The sequence below is a fragment of the Rhinatrema bivittatum genome, chromosome 14, assembly GCF_901001135.1.
Source record: "Rhinatrema bivittatum chromosome 14, aRhiBiv1.1, whole genome shotgun sequence".
NCBI classification, from domain to species: Eukaryota; Metazoa; Chordata; class Amphibia; order Gymnophiona; family Rhinatrematidae; genus Rhinatrema; species Rhinatrema bivittatum.
In genome coordinates this window covers 1604333-1624736 of record NC_042628.1, presented here as the reverse complement: position 1 = coordinate 1624736, position 20404 = coordinate 1604333, and the positions used below count along the sequence as shown (strand labels likewise).

The 20404-nt window shown below is 52.9% G+C and overlaps 1 protein-coding gene across 7 annotated transcripts in view; it reads left to right on the top strand.

Annotated features, from left to right (window-relative positions):
* Positions 1–20404, top strand: part of PRKCB (protein kinase C beta) — a 188250-nt gene that overhangs the window by 121873 nt on the left and 45973 nt on the right. For all 7 annotated transcript variants that reach the window (XR_003852575.1, XR_003852574.1, XR_003852573.1 and 4 more), the window contains 4 exons: positions 2472–2563; positions 8814–8876; positions 13512–13650; positions 16709–16789. Coding sequence is in view for 4 of the 7 variants with exons in the window: in XM_029576316.1 (XP_029432176.1) it covers positions 2472–2563; positions 8814–8876; positions 13512–13650; positions 16709–16789 (375 nt within the window). In the remaining 3 variants the exon portion in view is untranslated. The remainder of the gene's footprint in view (positions 1–2471; positions 2564–8813; positions 8877–13511; positions 13651–16708; positions 16790–20404) is intronic.

The following is a 20404-nucleotide window of genomic DNA, read 5'->3' as shown; positions in this document are numbered from 1 at the left end:
CATCTGGGGTGTGGTAATCCAAAAGAGCTCTATGTGATGGGGAGTGAGAGGCTGCTGTGAATGGAGCAAGAGAGGGACCTTGGGGTGACAGTGTCTGATGATCTGAAGGTGGCAAAGCAATGTGACAGGGCGATAGCTAAAGCCAGAAGAGGGCTGGGCTGCATAGAGAGAGGAAGAACCAGTAGGAAAAAGGAGGTGATAATCCCCTTGTACAGGTCCTTGGTGAGGCCTCACTTGGAGTACTGCGTTCAATACTGGTGCCCGTATCTCAAAAAGGATAGAGACAGGATGAGGCGGTCCAGAGAAGGAGGACCAAAATCCAGTCTGCCCAGAAAGTTTCTGGGCAGACTTGCTCACAGTTGCTGTGGGTCTTGTGTTATGCACACTAATTACTTTTATTTATTTATTTATTTATGTATTTATCTATCTGCTTTTATTTACCGACATTCGTTTGGGTACATCACATCGGTTCACATTATAACAGGATAATAGCGTGAAAGGTCAAGCTATTTTTACTATTGTAACATTATGAACATAGAAACATTAAAACATAAAGCATGGAAACATGAATAAATGCGTAGGAACAGATTAGCAGGGAAATACAGTGAAACAGAGGCAGAAATAATACATAGTAGCAGTAAGGAATCAAATTGATTGGAACTTATATATGGTGGCTTTTTACGCCTTTCTTATATACATCACAACCTTTAAAAGGTAAGTTGAAGACAGTAATTTATGATTAAGTACGGGGGGGATTACGGTGGGAGGGGGAGCGGGTAGGGGAGGGGAAGGGGGGGAGAGGTGTTAGGTCGCTAGTTGGTAGGCTTTCTGGAATAGCCATGTTTTCAGGTTTTTTTTGAAAGTTTGGGGAGAGGGTTCCAGTCTGAGGTGAGAGGGTAGTTGGTTCCAAAGGGTTGGACCGGCTACTGAGAAGGAGCGTTGTCTATCCATGCTGCCTCGTGTCCAGCAGCGTTGTCTATCCATGCTGCCTCGTGTCCAGCAGCGTTGTCTATCCATGCTGCCTCGTGTCCAGCAGCGTTGTCTATCCATGCTGCCTCGTGTCCAGCAGCCCTCCTGACTGAGAAGGAGCGTTGTCTATCCATGCTGCCTCGTGTCCAGCAGCGTTGTCTATCCATGCTGCCTCGTGTCCAGCAGCGTTGTCTATCCATGCTGCCTCGTGTCCAGCAGCCCTCCTGACTGAGAAGGAGCGTTGTCTATCCATGCTGCCTCGTGTCCAGCAGCGTTGTCTATCCATGCTGCCTCGTTTCCAGCAGCGTTGTCTATCCATGCTGCCTCGTGTCCAGCAGCGTTGTCTATCCATGCTGCCTCGTGTCCAGCAGCGTTGTCTATCCATGCTGCCTCGTGTCCAGCAGCCCTCCTGGACTGAGAAGGAGCGTTGTCTATCCATGCTGCCTCGTGGCCAGCAGCCCTCCTGACTGAGAAGGAGCATTGTCTATCCATGCTGCCTCGTGTCCAGCAGCGTTGTCTATCCATGCTGCCTCGTGTCCAGCAGCCCTCCTGACTGAGAAGGAGCGTTGTCTATCCATGCTGCCTCGTGGCCAGCAGCCCTCCTGACTGAGAAGGAGCGTTGTCTATCCATGCTGCCTCGTGTCCAGCAGCGTTGTCTATCCATGCTGCCTCGTGTCCAGCAGCCCTCCTGACTGAGAAGGAGCGTTGTCTATCCATGCTGCCTCGTGTCCAGCAGCCCTCCTGACTGAGAAGGAGCGTTGTCTATCCATGCTGCCTCGTGTCCAGCAGCCCTCCTGACTGAGAAGGAGCGTTGTCTATCCATGCTGCCTCGTGTCCAGCAGCGTTGTCTATCCATGCTGCCTCGTGTCCAGCAGCCCTCCTGACTGAGAAGGAGCGTTGTCTATCCATGCTGCCTCGTGGCCAGCAGCCCTCCTGACTGAGAAGGAGCGTTGTCTATCCATGCTGCCTCGTGTCCAGCAGCGTTGTCTATCCATGCTGCCTCGTGTCCAGCAGCGTTGTCTATCCATGCTGCCTCGTGTCCAGCAGCCCTCCTGACTGAGAAGGAGCGTTGTCTATCCATGCTGCCTCGTGTCCAGCAGCCCTCCTGACTGAGAAGGAGCGTTGTCTATCCATGCTGCCTCGTGTCCAGCAGCGTTGTCTATCCATGCTGCCTCGTGTCCAGCAGCCCTCCTGACTGAGAAGGAGCGTTGTCTATCCATGCTGCCTCGTGTCCAGCAGCCCTCCTGACTGAGAAGGAGCGTTGTCTATCCATGCTGCCTCGTGGCCAGCAGCCCTCCTGACTGAGAAGGAGCGTTGTCTAGTGGTAGTGTTATGGTAGCTGTATCAGTCGCTATCTTGATGGGAAACTGGGGAGTGATGCCGTGGTGTTGTGGCAGAACTTGTGGAACAGAGGCTCATGCATCACTTTTAGACCATTGTATGGTCACATTTCAATAAAACAGGCCACTATTCTGATCCTATTGTTTGCTTTTTGATTGCAGGATCGCTTGTATTTTGTGATGGAATATGTGAATGGAGGCGATTTAATGTATCAGATACAGCAGGCCGGCAGGTTTAAGGAACCGCACGCTGTGTAAGTAGGACGTTCTCATTCAGTAGCCTGGGGTCTGCAGGCAGGACCACTTCATCTTTCACCACAGGGTCGCAGCATATAAACATAGACGTTGATATTCAAAAGCCATTTAGAGGGATAACTGAAAAGTTATCCCTCTAAATGGCTACCCAGCAATATTCACGTCGTATGCGGCTAGAATTTAGTCGCATAAGTTGGGGACATTCCCATTTCTGGGCGGAGCAGAGTTGGATGCAGCTAACGCTGATATTCTGGTCTGGCCGTAGGGCTGGTTAGACTCTCACACTTATACAGCAGATCCCAGAACAACTGATATTTATTATATGTGCTCGTCTATGAAAATAATGCAAGAAGAAATTAAATATAAAGGTAGGATGAATGCCAATAATGCACTGTAACTCATTCCTTACGTGGTGTAGTCCCTTTTATAGATGAGCTCGGAGTTGCAGGAAGTCTCTGTCCTTGTCCCATGCTGTATAAGTCTGAGTGCTTGGGGGAGGGGAATGGCACTTATTTTCCCCTTCCCCCACCACATAGAGCAACACCGAATGCTTTTTGTCACATTGCTAGTCTACATCTTTTTCCTCTGCTGAGATGGATGTCACACGCAGAGGAAAGCTGCATAAGATTTGCTATACTGGGTCAGACAAAAGTCCTTCAAGCCCAGTGTCCTGTGTCGGGGATACATTAACCTTTATCTTTGTGTCGGGGGTGATGCTTCACTGAAGCCCTGTAAGTTATAAGTTAACCCATTCTGAGCTGGCCAAGCTCCAAAACCAGTTTTTTACATTGCACCCCCCAGGACCCAGAGAAGCATCACTGATACCTGTTAGTAAAAGTCTTCCTATTTAATAGACATATTAATATCAGTAGTGCAAAGGTAACATAACTGCACTTGGTGCAGTTATATTTTCAGCAAGGAGTAGGGTTATTGTGTTATCTCCTGCCCCTCAGTGCAGAGCGTGCAGGTGTCGACACGAGTAGAGGAAACTGCTGGCATGTTCTCCTGTAGGGGAATAGGCCAGTAGTAGGTGACAGACTTCTGATCGTACACATGCACAGCTGGATAGGTTAAAGGGCTTATGCCAAGGTCAGATTAGATGTGTGTTGGTAAGGAGAGATGAGGTCGGTAGGATCAGCATATTCATGATGAAAACAAGTTAGAGGACTGCCATCAAGGTTAGCAGGGTAGCTGCAAGCACGTTGTCTATTTTTCTGCTAAAGCAATAGAACAGGATTAGTGCATCTTTCAGCGTTAACGCCGAGAAGACCGGTGCGTCCTGCACCATTACTACCCAAGGGTTTCCCCAGGTCCTTGCGCAATGCTTTCTGACTTTGTCCGAGTACGACTGTTAGGCACTGGGATCAGAGATGCGGGCAGTCGGGGCCTGCTCACAGATTCATTGTTTGACATTGAAGTCTGCGTCAGACTGATTGTCCACTAATTAAACTGAATCCCCCCTGAAAGTGTTTTGCATTTCCAAGAATTAATGAAACCTCCAGTCATGTTCACTACCGTTTCGTTTCTCTGAATATTGTCCCGTGGGACAGGGGGTCTCTGATTAATTCTGGAGATCTGCACAGAGGTTTGGCTTGGCCATCAGCTGAGGGGAATTGCCTCTTTCCACTCAGATTTGGGGGACAGGGTGCTGGCCACAGAGATGATTTGGCTGGAGGTCATGAGGGTGCACGGCCAATCCCCTCCTCTGCTGTAATTCCCATAAAACCTGTGTCCTCAGGGAGAGGGGGGCGCAGGGCACCTTCTATATCATTTTGGGTCATTCCCCCAAATTTGCGGGGTGGCCTTCTCTGTGAGGAGCAAGAAGCTTCTTCTCCTCTAAGCTTTGTTTGCTTTAATTGTTCAGGCTCCCCTGATCCATTACCACTGCCCTCACAGTGGCTGCAGGAGCCAGAAGGCCCCCCTTCTGCCTAGGCCGTGTGGTCTGCATTAACTGCTGCACGTGGCGAGCGTAAAGGGCAAGTCAGTGACTTTATAACCATTCTGACCTCAGGCCCGAGTCCTCCTGGGGGTCTGCACGGAAGACGTGCATCCGTTTTACATGTGATCAGCCCCCTCGTTTCACACCCATTCCAGCCCTGTGAGCAGGGTTTCATGGTGTGAGAGAGGCCCAGGGACCCCTCCACACTCTCTTATCAGAGTTTTTCTTGTCATTTTTCACAAGCAGACGGGCGTGTGGCCTCGCATGGCTGCTCACAGCTGGACCCTGACTCTGTTCTCTTTGCTTGATGAGGTCTTTAGGCGGGGCACATCTGTCCTCCTCGACTTCTTCATCTCCCCAGGATTCAAAAATGTCACCGTCCTATTTATCAGGGTGGCATTCAGCCGCAGCAGCCATCACGGCTCGCACCTGGCCATTTCTATATTTATATCTTTCATGGCTGCTTTCTCTGCCACTCCCTGAGGTGTGGCTGTGCCTCGCTTTACGCTGCAGGGATTCACATTCTGTTTTATATCCCTCCTTGTCCTCCCAAAACTTAGTCCGTAAGCTGCATCTCCCTTTTTGTTTTTTCCTAACCGGATTTTCTGCAGGCAATCCAGGTCCTGCCCAAGCTTGAGTGCCACTACCTCCCCGGGGGCTGTAGGAGTCTTCTCCCCTCATCGGCTGGGTCAGAGCAAGAACCACTGAGCTCAGGATCCTGGCTCCAGCAGTGGCCAATCCAGATCACAAGTGCCTGGCAGATCCCATGAAGTAGATGTAAATCCTGCCACTCACTCCCAGGCATAGCAATGGCTTTCTTTACTCTCCCTGGCTAAGAATGTGTAATGGACTTTCCTCCAGAATTTCTTTTAAACCCCGCTATGCTCACTGCCTTCATCACATCCTCTGGCAACAGATCCCACAGCGCGATCGTGCACGGAGTGAGAAAGTCCTTTCTAGGATCTGTTCTGAATCTGCTGATCATTACTTTCATGGAGGGTCCCCTTGTTTAGTATTATTGGAGAGGGTGAATAACCGTCCTCTATTTACCCCTTCCACCCCACTCATGATTTTATAAACCCCTCTCATGTCCCCTCCCAGCTGAAGAGCTCTCACCTGCGTAGCCTCTCATGACAGGAGAGATGTTCCCTCCCCTTTATCATCTCTGTCACCCCCTCTGCACCTCTTCCAGTTCTGCTGGGTCTTTTCCCAGCTGAAGAGCTCTCGCCTGCGTAGCCTCTCATGACAGGAGAGATGTTCCCTCCCCTTTATCATCTCTGTCACCCCCTCTGCACCTCTTCCAGTTCTGCTGGGTCTTTTCCAAGCTGAAGAGCCCTCGCCTGCGTGGCCTCTCATGACAGGAGAGATGTTCCCTCCCCTTTATCATCTCTGTCACCCCCTCTGCACCTCTTCCAGTTCTGCTGTGTCTTTTCCAAGCTGAAGAACTCTCGCCTGCGTGGCCTCTCATGACAGGAGAGATGTTCCCTCCCCTTTATCATCTCTGTCACCCCCTCTGCACCTCTTCCAGTTCTGCTGGGTCTTTTCCAAGCTGAGGAGCTCTCACCTGCGTAGCCTCTCATGACAGGAGAGATGTTCCCTCCCCTTTATCATCTCTGTCACCCCCTCTGCACCGCTTCCAGTTCTGCTGTCTCTTTTCCCAGCTGAAGAGCTCTCGCCTGTGTAGCCTCTCATGACAGGAGAGATGTTCCCTCCCCTTTATCATCTCTGTCACCCCCTCTGCACCGCTTCCAGTTCTGCTGTCTCTTTTCCCAGCTGAAGAGCTCTCGCCTGCGTAGCCTCTCATGACAGGAGAGATGTTCCCTCCCCTTTATCATCTCTGTCACCCCCTCTGCACCTCTTCCAGTTCTGCTGTCTCTTTTCCCAGCTGAAGAGCTCTCGCCTGTGTAGCCTCTCATGACAGGAGAGATGTTCCCTTCCCTTTATCATCTCTGTCACCCCCCTCTGCACCTCTTCCAGTTCTGCTGTCTCTTTTCCCAGCTGAAGAGCTCTCGCCTGCGTAGCCTCTCATGACAGGAGAGATGTTCCCTCCCCTTTATCATCTCTGTCACCCCCTCTGCACCTCTTCCAGTTCTGCTGTCTCTTTTCCCAGCTGAAGAGCTCTCGCCTGCGTAGCCTCTCATGACAGGAGAGATGTTCCCTCCCCTTTATCATCTCTGTCACCCCCTCTGCACCTCTTCCAGTTCTGCTGTCTCTTTTCCCAGCTGAAGAGCTCTCGCCTGCGTAGCCTCTCATGACAGGAGAGATGTTCCCTCCCCTTTATCATCTCTGTCACCCCCTCTGCACCTCTTCCAGTTCTGCTGTCTCTTTTCCCAGCTGAAGAGCTCTCGCCTGCGTAGCCTCTCATGACAGGAGAGATGTTCCCTCCCCTTTATCATCTCTGTCACCCCCTCTGCACCTCTTCCAGTTCTGCTGTGTCTTTTCCAAGCTGAGGAGCTCTCGCCTGCGTAGCCTCTCATGACAGGAGAGATGTTCCCTCCCCTTTATCATCTCTGTCACCCCCTCTGCACCTCTTCCAGTTCTGCTGTGTCTTTCTGGAGATGCAGGGACCAGAGCTGCACACAGTACTCAAGGTGCGGGCGCACCAGGGCTCCATATAGAGGCAATAGGACATTCTCCGTTTCTCCTCCGTTCCTTTTCGGGTCATTCCTAACATTCTATTTGCTTTTTCTCCCGCCGCCATACACTGAGCTGAGGATTTCAACGTATTCTCCACAAGGACTCCAAGGTCCTTTTCCTGGTTGGTGACTCCCAACCAGAACCTATAGTTGGGATTAGTTTTCCCCTGTGTGCATCACTTTGCACTTTTCCACATTAAATTTCATCTGCCATTCAATTGCCCAGTCTCCTAGCATCACAAGGTTCTTCTGAACTTCCTCACAATCTGCTGCTGTTTCAATAACTTTGAATAATTTTGTGCATTTGCAAATCTGATTACCTCCCTCGTCATTCCCTTTGTCAGATCGTTTATGAATACATCCAACAGCACCCGTCCCAGTGCCGATCCCCGTGGTGCCCCACTAAGGACCTTTGTCCATTTGGAAAACTGACCAGTTAGTCCTACTCTCTGTTTCCAGCCTTCTAACCCCTTGCCCCAGACCACAATAGGACATGACTTTGTAATTTCCTGAGGAGTTTTTCATGAGGGACTTTGTCAAACTCCTTCTGAAACTCCAGATACACTGAATCACCCCGCTTACCTCTGTCTACAGGTTTATTCACACTTTGAACAACTGAAATCACAATAACTGAGCTCATACAATTCCCAGCCTGGGATCCTGTCCACTACACAACATTTTTTTTCATCTCATACTATGTGGATGTGATAAGGACACAAGACCCTGCAGACTCCCTCTCTGACGGGATCCAGTACACTAAACGCTTCACACTGCACACTCACATCAAGTCAGCACAACAGTAGATTGAAGGACAATTAATATTTATTAGATGTGCTTGGTTATGAAAATAATGCAAGAAGAAACGATATATAAAGATAGTAGGAATAATAATTATTTGTATTTTGTATTTAAAAAATTTATTAATCGCTTAACACAAATGGCCTAAGCAAAATACAAAATTGACATACATAGTAATAAAAACACAAAAATTTCACAAAAACTAGAACAAACAAACATTATAAAATAATAAAAAATATCACATTTAAATATGAAGTCAAACATATTCACTTCAATACAATACTCATCAACACAGAAGCAAATGAAATTCAAAACATTGCGTTACAACTTAAACGCACGGGCAAGGAGAAATTCTTTGTAGGAAGATTTAAATTTCTTAACATCATCCATAGATCTCAATTCCTTCTGAGGTTGAGCTCAGGGTCTCCTCCTCCTCCTCCTCTCTGTTAGTCTGCTGCTATGTAACCTCTGAGTGCTTGTGGTGGGCGGGGGAGAACGGCACCTATTTCCCAAAACACTAGCATGTAGAGCAATACTGAATGCTTTTTGTCTCCTGGCTTCTTTACATCTGTTTACTAAGCTACACGTCACAAGCAGAAGACAGGGATAAGTTAACCATTAACCTTGGGTCATAGATGTGCCAGATATAAGTTAACCTTTACCTTTGTGTCAGGTCCTGGACATTTCCGGTGCCCTGCAGGTGCTGCCCCTCCTGGCTCTCGAGGACACATCCCCCTTCGATGTGTAACGGAAAGCCTAAAGAGCGGCGACGTTATTAGGACAGACTTTGGTGGGATTCTGAGTGACAGCCGATGGTTTCTGTTTCTCATGGCCCCTGTAATTACATTTATCTCTTGTCTAAATCTCAAATTCTAGATTTTATGCTGCTGAAATTGCCATCGGGCTGTTCTTCCTCCACTGCAAAGGCATCATCTATCGGTAGGTGAGCACCTCATTCCCTGCCCATCCACAGCTTTATTCCTCTCAGCCAGGGGGTGCCCTACACCATTTATTTGGTTTCGGGATTGGACGATTCAGGGCATTGGCACTGGGATACACAGGTCATCTGCACCTTATATTATCTCCAGCCCCATTGATGTGGCACTAGAAATGTCCAATATCCATATGTTAGCCAGTGAGAAATTGGTCCAGTTGTCCATAAATTGCAATAAAATCTTGTCCTGATTGGTAGCCCATCTGGCACGCTCCATACAGGGCAAGGACTCTGTGGGTATTGAGAATGTGCTGCCTGTGCTGTACACGTCCTGCGATGGGGGCAGTGTGTGTGGGAGGGAAGCTTACACTGCTGCTGTCTGTGCTGTATGCGTCCTGTGATGGGGCTGTGTGTGTGGGAGGGAAGCTTACACTGCTGCTGTCTGTGCTGTACATGTCCTGTGATGGGGCTGAGTGTGTGGGAGGGAAGCTTACACTGCTGCTGTTTGTGCTGTACGCGTCCTGTGATGGGGCTGTGTGTGTGGGAGGGAAGCTTACACTGCTGCTGTCTGTGCTGTACATGTCCTGTGATGGGGCTGAGTGTGTGGGAGGGAAGCTTACACTGCTGCTGTCTGTGCTGTACACATCCTGTGATGGGGCTGTGTGTGTGTGTGTGGGAGGGAAGCTTGCACTGCTGCTGTCTGTGCTGTACATGTCCTGTGATGGGGCTGTGTGTGTGTGTGGGAGGGAAGCTTGCACTGCTGCTGTCTGTGCTGTACACATCCTGTGATGGGGCTGTGTGTGTGTGTGGGGAGGGAAGCTTGCACTGCTGCTGTCTGTGCTGTACATGTCCTGTGATGGGGCTGTGTGTGTGTGGGAGGGAAGCTTGCACTGCTGCTGTCTGTGCTGTACACGTCCTGTGATGGGGCTGAGTGTGTGTGGGAGGGAAGCTTACACTGCTGCTGTCTGTGCTGTACGCGTCCTGTGATGGGGCTGTGTGTGTGTGTGTGTAGGAGGGAAGCTTACACTGCTGCTGTCTGTGCTGTATGCGTCCTGTGATGGGGCTGTGTGTGTGTGTGTGGGAGGGAAGCTTGCACTGCTGCTGTCTGTGCTGTATGCGTCCTATGATGGGGCTGTGTGGGTGTGTGTGTGTGGGAGGGAAGCTTGCACTGCTGCTGTCTGTGCTGTACACGTCCTGTGAGGGGGCTGTGTGTGTGTGTGGGAGGGAGGCTTGCACTGCTGCTGTCTGTGCTGTACACGTCCTGTGAGGGGGCCGTGTGTGTGTGGGAGGGAAGCTTGCACTGCTGCTGGCTGTGCTGTACACGTCCTGTGAGGGGGCTGTGTGTGTGTGGGAGGGAAGCTTGCACTGCTGCTGTCTGTGCTGTACACGTCCTGTGAGGGGGCTGTGTGTGTGTGTGTGTGGGAGGGAAGCTTGCACTGCTGCTGTCTGTGCTGTACACGTCCTGTGAGGGGGCTGTGTGTGTGTGTGTGGGGGGGGGGGGGAGGGAAGCTTGCACTGCTGCTGTCTCTGCTGTACATGTCCTGTGAGGTGGCTGTGTGTGTGTGTGGGAGGGAAGCTTGCACTGCTGCTGTCTCTGCTGTACACGTCCTGTGAGGGGGCTGTGTGTGTGTGGGGGAGGGAAGCTTGCACTGCTGCTGTCTGTGCTGTACACGTCCTGTGAGGGGGCTGTGTGTGTGTGTGTGTGTGTGTGGGAGGGAAGCTTACACTGCTGCTGTCTGTGCTGTACACGTCCTGTGAGGGGGCTGTGTGTGTGTGTGTGTGTGTGGGAGGGAAGCTTGCACTTCTGCTGTCTGTGCTGTACACGTCCTGTGAGGGGGCTGTGTGTGTGTGTGTGGGAGGGAAGCTTGCACTTCTGCTGTCTGTGCTGTACACGTCCTGTGAGGGGGCTGTGTGTGTGTGTGTGTGGGAGGGAAGCTTGCACTGCTGCTGTCTGTGCTGTACACGTCCTGTGATGGGGCCGTGTGTGTGTGGGAGGGAAGCTTGCACTGCTGCTGTCTGTGCTGTACACGTCCTTTGAGGGGGCTGTGTGTGTGGGAGGGAAGCTTGCACTGCTGCTGTCTGTGCTGTACATGTCCTGTGATGGGGCTGTGTGTGTGTGGGAGGGAAGCTTGCACTGCTGCTGTCTGTGCTGTACACGTCCTGTGAGGGGGCTGTGTGTGTGTGTGTGTGGGAGGGAAGCTTGCACTGCTGCTGTCTATGCTGTACACGTCCTGTGAGGGGGCTGTGTGTGTGTGTGGGAGGGAAGCTTGCACTGCTGCTGTCTCTGCTGTACACGTCCTGTGAGGTGGCTGTGTGTGTGTGGGAGGGAAGCTTGCACTGCTGCTGTCTCTGCTGTACACGTCCTGTGAGGGGGCTCTGTGTGTGTGGGGGAGGGAAGCTTGCACTGCTGCTGTCTGTGCTGTACACGTCCTGTGAGGGGGATGTGTGGGGGTGTGTGTGTGGGAGGGAAGCTTGCACTGCTGCTGTCTGTGCTGTACACGTCCTGTGAGGGGGCTGTGTGTGTGTGTGTGTGTGTGTGTGTGTGTGTGGGAAGCTTACACTGCTGCTGTCTGTGCTGTACACATCCTGTGAGGGGGCTGTGTGTGTGTGTGTGTGTGTGTGGGAGGGAAGCTTGCACTTCTGCTGTCTGTGCTGTACACGTCCTGTGAGGGGGCTGTGTGTGTGTGTGTGTGGGAGGGAAGCTTGCACTTCTGCTGTCTGTGCTGTACACGTCCTGTGATGGGGCCGTGTGTGTGTGGGAGGGAAGCTTGCACTGCTGCTGTCTGTGCTGTACACGTCCTTTGAGGGGGCTGTGTGTGTGGGAGGGAAGCTTCCACTGCTGCTGTCTGTGCTGTACGCGTCCTGTGATGGGGCTGTGGGTGTGTGTGTGTGGGAGGGAAGCTTGCACTGCTGCTGTCTGTGCTGTACACGTCCTGTGAGGGGGCTGTGTGTGTGTGTGTGTGTGTGTGTGTGTGTGGGGAGGGAAGCTTGCACTGCTGCTGTCTGTGCTGTACACGTCCTATGAGGGGGCTGTGTGTGTGGGAGGGAAGCTTACACTGCTGCTGTCTGTACTGTACACGTCCTGTGAGGGGGCTGTGTGTGTGTGTGTGTGGGCGGGAAGCTTACACTGCTGCTGTCTGTACTGTACACGTCCTGTGAGGGGGCTGTGTGTGTGTGTGTGTGGGAGGGAAGCTTGCACTGCTGCTGTCTGTGCTGTACACGTCCTGTGAGGGGGCTGTGTGTGTGTGTGTGGGAGGGAAGCTTACACTGCTGCTGTCTTTGCTGTACACGTCCTGTGAGGGGGCTGTGTGTGTGTGTGTGTGGGAGGGAAGCTTACACTGCTGCTGTCTGTGCTGTACACGTCCTGTGAGGGGGCTGTGTGTGTGGGAGGGAAGCTTGCACTTCTGCTGTCTGTGCTGTACACGTCCTCTGAGGGGGCTCTGTGTGTGTGTGGGAGGGAAGCTTGCACTGCTGCTGTCTGTGCTGTACACGTCCTGTGATGGGGCCATGTGTGTGTGGGAGGGAAGCTTGCACTGCTGCTGTCTGTGCTGTACACGTCCTGTGAGGGGGCTCTGTGTGTGTGTGGGAGGGAAGCTTGCACTGCTGCTGTCTGTGCTGTACACGTCCTGTGATGGGGCCGTGTGTGTGTGGGAGGGAAGCTTGCACTGCTGCTGTCTGTGCTGTACGCGTCCTGTGATGGGGCTGTGTGTGTGGGTGTGTGTGTGGGAGGGAAGCTTGCACTGCTGCTGTCTGTGCTGTACGCGTCCTGTGATGGGGCCGTGTGTGTGTGGGAGGGAAGCTTGCACTGCTGCTGTCTGTGCTGTACACGTCCTTTGAGGGGGCTGTGTGTGTGGGAGGGAAGCTTGCACTGCTGCTGTCTGTGCTGTACGCGTCCTGTGATGGGACTGTGTGTGTGGGTGTGTGTGTGTGGGAGGGAAGCTTGCACTGCTGCTGTCTGTGCTGTACACGTCCTGTGAGGGGGCTGTGTGTGTGTGTGTGTGTGTGTGTGGGAGGGAAGCTTGCACTGCTGCTGTCTGTGCTGTACGCGTCCTTTGAGGGGGCTGTGTGTGTGGGAGGGAAGCTTGCACTGCTGCTGTCTGTGCTGTACACGTCTTGTGAGGGGGCTGTGTGTGTGTGTGTGTGTGGGAGGGAAGCTTGCACTGCTGCTGTCTGTGCTGTACACGTCCTGTGAGGGGGCTGTGTGTGTGTGTGGGAGGGAAGCTTGCACTGCTGCTGTCTGTGCTGTACGCGTCCTGTGAGGGGGCTGTGTGTGTGGGAGGGAAGCTTGCACTGCAGCTGTCTGTGCTGTACACGTCCTGTGATGGGGCCGTGTGTGTGTGGGAGGGAAGCTTGCACTGCTGCTACCCATGCTGATTCTGTTCTGTGATGGGGGAGTGCATGAGGGAGTGAGAAACAGAATAGAGAGCTTGCATTGCTGTCCGTGCTATGTGTACGTGTGTGGCTGCATTTTCTTTAAAAGAATTGATTAAAGTTAATGGAGATTATAAAAGTAGATTTAGGAACTGCTTTCTGGAAGGCTCTGGACCTGCGAGTACGGGACACGGTGCAGTCCTGGCAGGCTGGAGAAGGCAGGAAGCGAGCCCCGTCAGCTGTCTCCATGGTTTTTCTTTCTGCCGTAGAGATCTGAAACTCGATAATGTGATGCTGGATGCTGAAGGACATATAAAGATTGCAGACTTTGGAATGTGTAAAGAGAACATTTGGGATGGGATAACCACCAAAACGTTCTGTGGTACCCCGGACTACATCGCCCCCGAGGTAAGGAGCGGGCTGGCTGGGAGGGAAGCTGCTCTGCTGTCCTTAGCTGCCACCTTCGGGACATGGATCACACCTAAGCAATCAGAGGGGGATTGTGCTCCCACTGCATTTCAATTCCAATTAAAAAAGGTTATAGGAAGCTTCCTGGAAGTGGAAGATTTTGCTGAAAATCTCCGCTTGCATTTACTTTATTCATTTCATTTAAATTCTGCTACGCTTCCACCGTAGGCCACTTAATGGCTGCTAGTGAAGGTGACACCAGGCAGAGGGACCCTAATCAGGGCATTAATTGGCAGGAAATTTGCATTATACAGATCCGAGCTTGCACACTGAGCATCCTTTGAGCCTTGGCATTTATCTTCCTTAGAAACCAGCTTGAATGCTGAGTTTCCATAAAACTGTACTCGGTAAAGGATGTTAAACTGGTGCTTGCTCTGAATCTCGCACAGATTTACGGTTGAGGTATTTTTTTTGCCTATGATGATGTAAAATAGTGCGGCATAATCCTGTTCTCTAGCATCACCGTAGAGTGCCTGTGCATCCACAACAGATGGGTGAGTGCAGACGCCATCTCCTGTGCTAATTACTGTAAAGGAGATGATGAGCGGTAGAGAATTACTACTTCAGCTGAGGCTGGTGGCGATCCATGTCAGAGAGGGATAGACCAGTTCTGCTTCTGGGCCCTGTACAGTCAGGAAGTGATGGTGGAAGCCTGCAGCAGGTCCTTGTGAGATTATAAGCAGATCCAGCTTCGGTTCAGCCTCCATCAGTAAGTTTCAAACCTTCCCAGTGCTCAGATTTAGATCATGAAGACTTTAGGGTGGGCACGCTGACGCATCACACACATTAAACCTCATTAGCATCATTAGTGATCATCTGCTTTGTGCAGATGTCTCTTTCCAGTTAACTGATGTGCTGCTCTGGAGTCCTTGCCTGCAGCTTTGTAGTAGACAAACCTAACGTTCTGTTATAAAAACCCAATGTGAGGCCGGTGTCATTCATTGCCAACCTCCCCCGCTTCAGGGTCTGGAAGGGGGACATTGCCAGCATCTCCTCCAGGCTGGGGCTGGACCTGGATCTGGCCTGGTGATCCCTCCAGGCTGCTCCCAGGGGTCCAAGAGCACCATTTCTTCAGAGTCAGGATCCTGCTTTTCTCTGGAGAAGTGCTATTGAGCATGTAGTACAGAATATGATTTTCCCTATAGCCTATGTTGCTTATTAAACCACTTTTTTGATGTGACCTGATTTTGAGACAGCTTCCAGATAAACCAACTTAGGGAGTATGAGCCCTGGACCTTTGGTGGCCTCTCCCCTCACTGCCGCTGTAAAGAGTTGAGATTGCAGCTCAGTCTTAGTTGGTCCAGCATTGCAGCACTGCATGTCCAGCATTGCATTACAGTGTGTCCAGCGTTGCAGCACTGCAAGTCCAGCATTGCATTACAGTGTGTCCAGCATTGCAGCACTGCAGGTCCGGTGGTGTTGCAGCCCTGAAGCAGGTCCCGTGTTGCATTACAGTGTGTCCAGCGTTGCAGCACTGCAGGTCTGGTGATGTTGCAGCCCTGAAGCAGGTCCCGCATTGCATTACAGTGTGTCCAGCGTTGCAGCACTGCAAGTCCAGCATTGCATTACAGTGTGTCCAGCGTTGCAGCACTGCAGGTCCCGCGTTGCATTACAGTGTGTCCAGCATTGCAGCACTGCAAGTCCAGCATTGCATTACAGTGTGTCCAGCATTGCAGCACTGCAGGTCCGGTGATGTTGCAGCCCTGAAGCATGTCCAGCATTGCATTACAGTGTGTCCAGCGTTGCAGCACTGAAGCAGGTCCGGCGTTGCATTACAGTGTGTCCAGCGTTGCAGCACTGCAAGTCCAGCATTGCATTACAGTGTGTCCAGCATTGCAGCACTGCAGGTCTGGTGATGTTGCAGCCCTGAAGCATGTCCAGCGTTGCATTACAGTGTGTCCAGCGTTGCAGCCCTGAAGCAGGTCCCGTGTTGCATTACAGTGTGTCCAGCATTGCAGCACTGCAGGTCCGGTGGTGTTGCAGCCCTGAAGCAGGTCCCGTGTTGCATTACAGTGTGTCCAGCATTGCAGCACTGCAGGTCCGGTGGTGTTGCAGCCCTGAAGCAGGTCCAGCGTTGCATTACAGTGTGTCCAGCGTTGCAGCACTGCAGGTCCGGCATTGCAGCCCTGAAGCAGGTCCAGCGTTGCATTACAAGGTGTGCGCAAGATCAACCCTTGGGAGTCATTACCCCAAATTTCTGCTGTTTGTCTGCAGCAGCAAAACCAATAATAACTGGCACCTGTATCACAGAGCAATAACTAGACAGCTCTCAAATTCACTGCTAATGCCCTTCTTAATACTTGCATTGTGCCAAGAGAGCTTCCTCCTTTGAAACCCTCTTGATTTGAGAACAGGGTTTGTGGCATAAAAGCAGCAGGACATTCTCTCGTCTGTGTCTTCAGGGGCTCACATAACTGCATCTCTTCAACCACTTATCTTCCTTAGAAAGGAGCAGATTGACGAGCCCCGTCCACCCGGGCCTCCAGCTGTAGCCCCTGTGCTGAAGCTAAGGACTTTCCCTTAGAAGGGTTCCCCATGCTGAGACTTCGATGTTTTACAACGCAGCCACCACATGAAAGCTCTCAGCAAGACTTGATGAGAGAAATCTACTCCCTCAGAGCCCTGCAGTTCTCATCGGACGTTTCTGAGCCTGGCCGTTCTGCAGAACTGGGTTCAAGGTCCCCGACTTGTTTCGCCGCTCAGACCTGGACCCTGAGCTGTGCTTTCCACATTCCCATGGGGAACTCAGCTGAGGGATAAAACTTTCACGGCGATGGCACCTCAACCTGTAACTCCGTTGCACTCTCCTCGGTGAACAGGCGCATACAGTGCAGCATGGATCTGAGAGGCTGCTCGCTAGGACAGGTTGTGCCCCTCTGTTTATGGTGTCAGGATGTCCTGTTCATCCTCACTCACACCAGACTTTCTTCTTAGTGCATTGCTTGTGTTGCAACCTTTGTACGCAGCAGTAATCACAGTAGTATTTGTTCTGTCCTAGATAATTGCTTACCAGCCCTACGGGAAGTCGGTGGATTGGTGGGCATTTGGAGTGCTGCTCTATGAAATGCTGGCTGGGCAGGTAATACAACTGAAATTGCTTCTCGTGGTATTCTCTGTCCTGGTGCACTTGCAGGACTGTAATTTCTTCTCATTGCTAATAGCAGTAAATCTGGTGGAGAAGTGGCCCCTATTTGTTTAAAAAGGGCCACATACAGAACAAAGCTAATATTGACTCTTCTTTCACACACTGATTTCACAGTCGTCCTCCTCCTGGACATGGTTGTCTCAGGGGATGGGAGCAGGGATACAGAGCCTGTGACCTCTAGGACTGGAGGGATCAGGGGATGGGAGCAGGGATACAGAGCCTGTGACCTCTAGGACTGGGAGGGAGCAGGGGATGGGAGCAGGGATACAGAGCCTGTCACCTCTAGGACTAGAGGGATCAGGGGATGGGAGCAGGGATACAGAGCCTGTGACCTCTAGGACTGGAGGGATCAGGGGATGGGAGCAGGGATACAGAGCCTGTCACCTCTAGGACTGGAGGGATCAGGGGGTGGGAGCAGGGATACAGAGCCTGTGACCTCTAGGACTGGAGGGATCAGGGGATGGGAGCAGGGATACAGAGCCTGTCACCTCTAGGACTGGAGGGATCAGGGGATGGGAGCAGGGATACAGAGCCTGTCACCTCTAGGACTGGAGGGATCAGGAGATGGGTGCAGGGATACAGAGCCTGTCACCTCTAGGACTGGAGGGATCAGGGGATGGGAGCAGGGATACAGTGCCTGTGACCTCTAGGACTGGAGGGATCAGGGGATGGGAGCAGGGATACAGAGCCTGTCACCTCTAGGACTGGAGGGATCAGGAGATGGGTGCAGGGATACAGAACCCGTCACCTCTAGGACTGGAGGGATCAGGGGACGGGAGCAGGGATACAGAGCCTGTCACCTCTAGGACTGGGAGGGATCAGGGGATGGGGGCAGGGATACAGGGCCTGGCACCTCTGGGACTGGAGGGATCAGGGGATGGGGGCAGGGATACAGATCCTGTCACCTCTAGGACTGGAGGGATCAGGGGATGGGAGCAGGGATACAGAGCCTGTCACCTCTAGGACTGGGAGGGAGCAGGGGATGGGAGCAGGGATACAGAGCCTGTCACCTCTAGGACTGGAGGGATCAGGGGATGGGAGCAGGGATACAGAGCCTGTGACCTCTAGGACTGGAGGGATCAGGGGATGGGAGCAGGGATACAGAGCCTGTCACCTCTAGGACTGGAGGGATCAGGGGACGGGAGCAGGGATACAGAGCCTGTCACCTCTAGGACTGGGAGGGATCAGGGGATGGGGGCAGGGATACAGGGCCTGGCACCTCTAGGACTGGAGGGATCAGGGGATGGGGCAGGGATACAGATCCTGTCACCTCTAGGACTGGAGGGATCAGGGGATGGGAGCAGGGATACAGAGCCTGTCACCTCTAGGACTGGGAGGGATCAGGGGATGGGAGCAGGGATACAGAGCCTGTCACCTCTAGGACTGGAGGGATCAGGGGATGGGAGCAGGGATACAGAGCCTGTGACCTCTAGGACTGGAGGGATCAGGGGATGGGAGCAGGGATACAGTGCCTGTGACCTCTAGGACTGGAGGGATCAGGGGATGGGAGCAGGGATACAGAGCCTGTCACCTCTAGGACTGGAGGGATCAGGGGATGGGAGCAGGGATACAGAGCCTGTCACCTCTAGGACTGGAGGGATCAGGGGATGGGAGCAGGGATACAGAGCCTGTGACCTCTAGGACTGGAGGGATCAGGGGATGGGAGCAGGGATACAGAGCCTGTCACCTCTAGGACTGGAGGGATCAGGGGATGGGAGCAGGGATACAGAGCCGTCACCTCTAGGACTGGAGGGATCAGGGGATGGGAGCAGGGATACAGAGCCTGTCACCTCTAGGACTGGGAGGGATCAGGGGATGGGAGCAGGGATACAGAGCCTGTCACCTCTAGGACTGGAGGGATCAGGGGATGGGAGCAGGGATACAGAGCCTGTCACCTCTAGGACTGGAGGGATCAGGGGATGGGAGCAGGGATACAGAGCCTGTCACCTCTAGGACTGGGAGGGATCAGGGGATGGGAGCAGGGATACAGAGCCTGTCACCTCTAGGACTGGAGGGATCAGGGGATGGGAGCAGGGATACAGAGCCTGTCACCTCTAGGACTGGAGGGATCAGGGGATGGGAGCAGGGATACAGAGCCTGTCACCTCTAGGACTGGAGGGATCAGGGGATGGGAGCAGGGATACAGAGCCTGTCACCTCTAGGACTGGAGGGATCAGGGGATGGGAGCAGGGATACAGAGCCTGTCACCTCTAGGACTGGAGGGATCAGGGGATGGGAGCAGGGATACAGAGCCTGTCACCTCTAGGACTGGAGGGATCAGGGGATGGGAGCAGGGATACAGAGCCTGTCACCTCTAGGACTGGAGGGATCAGGGGATGGGCGCAGGGATACAGAGCCTGTCACCTCTAGGACTGGAGGGATCAGGGGATGGGAGCAGGGATACAGAGCCTGTCACCTCTAGGACTGGAGGGATCAGGGGGATGGGAGCAGGGATACAGAGCCTGTCACCTCTAGGACTGGAGGGATCAGGGGATGGGAGCAGGGATACAGAGCCTGTCACCTCTAGGACTGGAGGGATCAGGGGATGGGAGCAGGGATACAGAGCCTGTCACCTCTAGGACTGGAGGGATCAGGGGATGGGAGCAGGGATACAGAGCCTGTCACCTCTAGGACTGGAGGGATCAGGGGATGGGAGCAGGGATACAGACCCTGTCACCTCTAGCACTGGAGGGATCAGGGGATGGGAGCAGGGATACAGAGCCTGTCACCTCTAGGACTGGAGGGATCAGGGGATGGGAGCAGGGATACAGAGCCTGTCACCTCTAGGACTGGAGGGATCAGGGGATGGGCGCAGGGATACAGAGCCTGTCACCTCTAGGACTGGAGGGATCAGGGGATGGGAGCAGGGATACAGAGCCTGTCACCTCTAGGACTGGAGGGATCAGGGGATGGGAGCAGGGATACAGACCCTGTCACCTCTAGCACTGGAGGGATCAGGGGATGGGAGCAGGGATACAGAGCCTGTCACCTCTAGGACTGGAGGGATCAGGGGATGGGAGCAGGGATACAGTAGCCTGTCACCTCTAGGACTGGAGGGATCAGGGGATGGGAGCAGGGATACAGAGCCTGTCACCTCTAGGACTGGAGGGATCAGGGGATGGGAGCAGGGATACAGAGCCTGTCACCTCTAGGACTGGAGGGATCAGGGGATGGGAGCAGGGATACAGAGCCTGTCACCTCTAGGACTGGAGGGATCAGGGGATGGGAGCAGGGATACAGAGCCTGTCACCTCTAGGACTGGAGGGATCAGTGGATGGGAGCAGGGATACAGAGCCTGTCACCTCTAGGACTGGAGGGATCAGTGGATGGGAGCAGGGATACAGAGCCTGTCACCTCTAGGACTGGAGGGATCAGGGGATGGGAGCAGGGATACAGAGCCTGTCACCTCTAGGACTGGAGGGATCAGGGGATTGGAGCAGGGATACAGAGCCTGTCACCTCTAGGACTGGAGGGATCAGGGGATGGGAGCAGGGATACAGAGCCTGTCACCTCTAGGACTGGAGGGATCAGGGGATGGGAGCAGGGATA